This window comes from Notolepis coatsorum (genome assembly GCF_963971535.1).
Source record: "Notolepis coatsorum genome assembly, chromosome: 14".
Classification (NCBI taxonomy): domain Eukaryota; kingdom Metazoa; phylum Chordata; class Actinopteri; order Aulopiformes; family Paralepididae; genus Notolepis; species Notolepis coatsorum.
Genome location: NC_140178.1, coordinates 101,152,248 through 101,156,216, shown reverse-complemented (window position 1 = coordinate 101,156,216; position 3,969 = coordinate 101,152,248). Strand labels below are relative to the sequence as shown.

General features: G+C 55.3%; 1 protein-coding gene across 1 annotated transcript; it reads left to right on the top strand.

Annotated features, from left to right (window-relative positions):
* Positions 1-359: 359 nt before the first annotated feature.
* Positions 360-3,478, top strand: foxj1a (forkhead box J1a; the record flags this gene model as incomplete). The annotated part of the gene is made up of 2 exons (XM_084328897.1): positions 360-965; positions 2,603-3,478. 2 exons carry the CDS (start codon positions 360-362, stop codon positions 3,476-3,478), a joined length of 1,482 nt encoding a protein of 493 aa, XP_084185023.1.
* Positions 3,479-3,969: the final 491 nt, after the last annotated feature.

Below are 3,969 nucleotides of genomic sequence, written 5' to 3'. Positions count from 1 at the left end.
ATTGTCCTTTTTCATTTGTTTAAGTCTGGGTGTATATTTCCTCTCTTGTCAGGTTGTGGCAGGGGGAGGAGAAGGAGACCGGCAGAGCCATGCTATCTCTGAGCCGTGTGGACCCCTGGCCGGAGGGCTCCGTGGTGGGGCAGGGGGAGGGCAGAGCCATGCTATCCCTCAGCCGTGTGGACCCCTGGCCGGAGGGCTCCGTGGTGGGGCAGGGGGAGGGCAGAGCCATGCTATCCCTCAGCTGTGTGGACCCGTGGCCGGAGGTCTCCGTGGGGCTGGGGGAGGGCAGAGCCATGCTATCCCTCAGCTGTGTGGACCCCTGGCCGGAGGTCTCCGTGGGGCAGGGGGAGGGCAGAGCCATGCTATCCCTCAGCTGTGTGGACCCGTGGCCGGAGGGCTCCGTGGGGCTGGAGGAGGAGGTGGTGACGGCCGCTGCCCAGGCGGAGGAGCTGGACAGCATCAGCGGCAGCAGCTTCAGCAGTAGCGGCTGCTGCAGTGCGAGCGACTCCATCAGCCTGGACGACAGCCTGACCAGCCTGCAGTGGCTACAGGAGTTCTCCATCCTCAACGCCAACGGGACCCAGCAGCCAGGCCCGCTGTCCTCCGCCCACCACCACCACCACCACCACCAGCCTCACCTCTTCGGCCACCACCAGGGCTCCGAGGCCCCCACGTCGCCCCTGGCCGGGGACCCGGCGTCCTTCGGCACGCCCCTGACCCCGGGGAAGCCCACGGCGGCGTCGTACTGCCGGATGCAGTCCCTCCCGGGCATCGTGTCGCACGGCCACTGCCCCGACGACGTGGACTACAAGACCAACCCCCACATCAAGCCGCCCTACTCCTACGCCACGCTCATCTGTATGGCCATGCAGGCCAGCAAGAAGACCAAGATCACCCTCTCCTGCATCTACAAGTGGATCACAGACAACTTCTGCTACTTCCGCCACGCTGACCCCACCTGGCAGGTGAGAGGAGACGCGTAGAAATACAATATTGTACAACCTGCAAATAGTGCCCTCGTTTGATTGAAACACACTTTTTAATATCTTTATTTGTGTTCACATTTTAGACAAAATTCCTTGAACACGAACAATAAGAGATGCAAAAACAAATCTTGGAATCTCAAAATTACATGATGTATTTAGTCCGAGTCTATTGGATACAGGAAGCAGCGTCTGACCAGTCAATTATCACAGATATAGAGCAGAATCTTGCCAATGCCTTAGCTTTTGGTTTGGACATTCATGCCATCTGCAGCCCCTCTCACAACTAGTCTGTGGACATTACCTATAGGCTTCCAAATATAAACACCAGCAATTGTACAGCATCCTTGAGCAGTTGATACTTTAAAACCTTGGTAAGAAATGCGCCTCTTCCAGACTGTAATCAAAAGTACATCCTACTACGGTGACCTCTCTACGGTCCTCATCAACAACAACAACAACAACAACAACCACATATGGTGTATTATCAGTTGTAACCTTTGAAAATACACCATATTGTGTATAGTATACACCGTTTGAACATAGTCGTTGAAACACAACTTGTGTAAGTGTTTGTACATTTTAACAAAAGATGGAGCATCTGGTATCATGTTGTTAACTAATAGCTCAACAATGAACATAATTAACACACGCACGCACGCACGCACGCACGCACGCACGCACGCACGCACACACACACACACAGAGCCAGGCTCCTTTAGACATGGGACGTGGGAGAGACTCTCACGCTCAGTCCAGGGTATATAGTCAGATGTGACTATCTGCTTCTTAGCACTTAGTGTTTTCGAGGGGGGGGGGGTCCGAGATGCAGCTGGGCACACTTTTCTCAACGTCAGGAACCAGGCAAGAAGAACCGCTCATGAAGAGGGCAATATATTGAAAGGTCTGGGCCAGCTGCCATATACTCTGAAGAAGAATTAGCAGCGATAGGCTTTGTGGGTAATTAAGTATAGGCACAGAGACACAGTTAAAAAAAACCTGCCTCTGTTCCATTCTAACGAGGCCTCGTAGAATAATATACATTTCACTGTTCATTTCTTTCTCCCCCCCCCCCCCCCCCCCTCTTAAACTCACCGCATTTGCCTTTCAAAAATAGCTCCCAGGTTTTTCCGCCTGAACAAAGAGAGGCGACAGGGGAGGTGAGGGAGGGGCAGTGTAGCAGGGGAAGAGCAGACTCCCCACCCCCCACCTTGAAAGGGGAGTAATTTTCAAGAAAAACTTTAATTTGCTGGATAAATGATTGATTAAGCCGTTAGCTGTACTCCCCTGCTAGAGCGCTCGGCTCAGACATTTCCAGCCTATTGTTGTGGCACGGCAGCGCATGGGGCAGATAATATTTAACAAAGGTCAGCGGGTCACTCGTTCATTTAGACTCGGTGGAGGTGGGGGAAGGGGGGGGGGGGGGGCAGAGGGCCAGTGTGGATGAATGCAAGGCTACACAATGCATTAATGTGATGTATTGCGCTCAGGCATCTGCACTTCCTGCTTTGCCGCGGGGGGGGGGGGGGGGGGGGGGGAATTGCAATGGGGTTTTAAAGCCCTGCCTGATGAAGCGAAACCCAAATGTCAACCGTCAATTTGCTTATCTCGCTTTTCAGAACTCCATCCGACACAACCTGTCGCTGAACAAGTGCTTCATCAAGGTGCCCCGCCAGAAGGACGAGCCGGGGAAGGGGGGCTTCTGGAAGATCGACCCCCAGTACGCCGAGCGCCTCCTGAACGGCGCCTACAAGAAGAGGCGAATGCCCCCCGTTCAGATCAACCCCGCGCTGCAGAGCCGGCTCCGGGTGAACCCGCAGGCCCCGGCCAGAGGCCCCTGCCACCCCGCGGGGGGCGGCCAGAGCGGCATACGCATCGATCTGGAATCCCAGCTGCTGCTGCGGGAGTTCGAGGAGGCCACCGGGGCCGAGCAGAACTGGGACCCCCACTTGGCCGAGGGGACCATGCTAGGGGCCTGGCCGGTGGGCAGGGGAGGCGACGGCGGGCACAAGAGGAAACAGCCGACGGGCTCCAGGACCGGCGCGGCCAAGGCTCCGCGGCGCTCCAGCTCCCCGCTGCTGTCCGCGGACGAGCAGAAGGAACTGGGCTCGCTGAAGGGGAGCTTCGACTGGGACGCCCTGCTGGACTCGGCCCTGAGCGGGGAGCTGAACCTGGACGGAGGGGGGGGTCCGTTGAGCCCCATCGCGCAGGCGGAGGAGCTATCGGTCCGGGGGACCCACATCTGCCTGCTGGAGGCTCCCACGGGGACGGTGGACATCCAGGTCCCTGCGGGGAACCACCAGAGGGGCGGCGAAGGGTCGGATTTCGACGAGGAGACCTTCCTGGCCACGGCGTTCCTGCAGAGCCCCTGGCCGGAGGAGGAGACGGGCCGCAGCGACTTCCTCTGCAGCTCCGCCGTCAACCTGGACCAGCTGTTCGACCTGGGGGAGCCCCTCGGGGGAGACCTCAGCATCAAGATGGAGACCCTCCTCTGAGGAAGAGGCGCTCTGCGACTCTTGACTCTTAACGTTCCCTTCGGTGACTGAAATGTGGCAACGCTCGCTTAATAATGATTGAATAGGAAAGTTCTTTTATAAGCTGGACTTTTATAGACTAGAACAAACCCTCGGCATCAAAGGCGTCCTTTTCGAACATATTTTAAGTTTGAATTTTTCATTTGTATTTTTAGTTTTTTTTTAAAATCTGATCAATGCCGGCTCTCCGCTTGGATACACCTCCCTTGTGCCTCTACTGAATACAGTTGCCACGTTGTACAGCGATATTTCAAATCATCACAGTATAAAAAAAACAATGTTGATTCTTTCTTCGAACGTTCGACGAGACTCGAGGGGGAACAGACTATTACTTGGACGTGTCGGAAGATACCATTTTCGTCGGTTGTTGTTTACATTATGAAAGTATGTGTTCACGTTTTTTAATAAGGGACCGATGCTACTTTTCTTCAGTGCTAAATTTGAGGCATCAG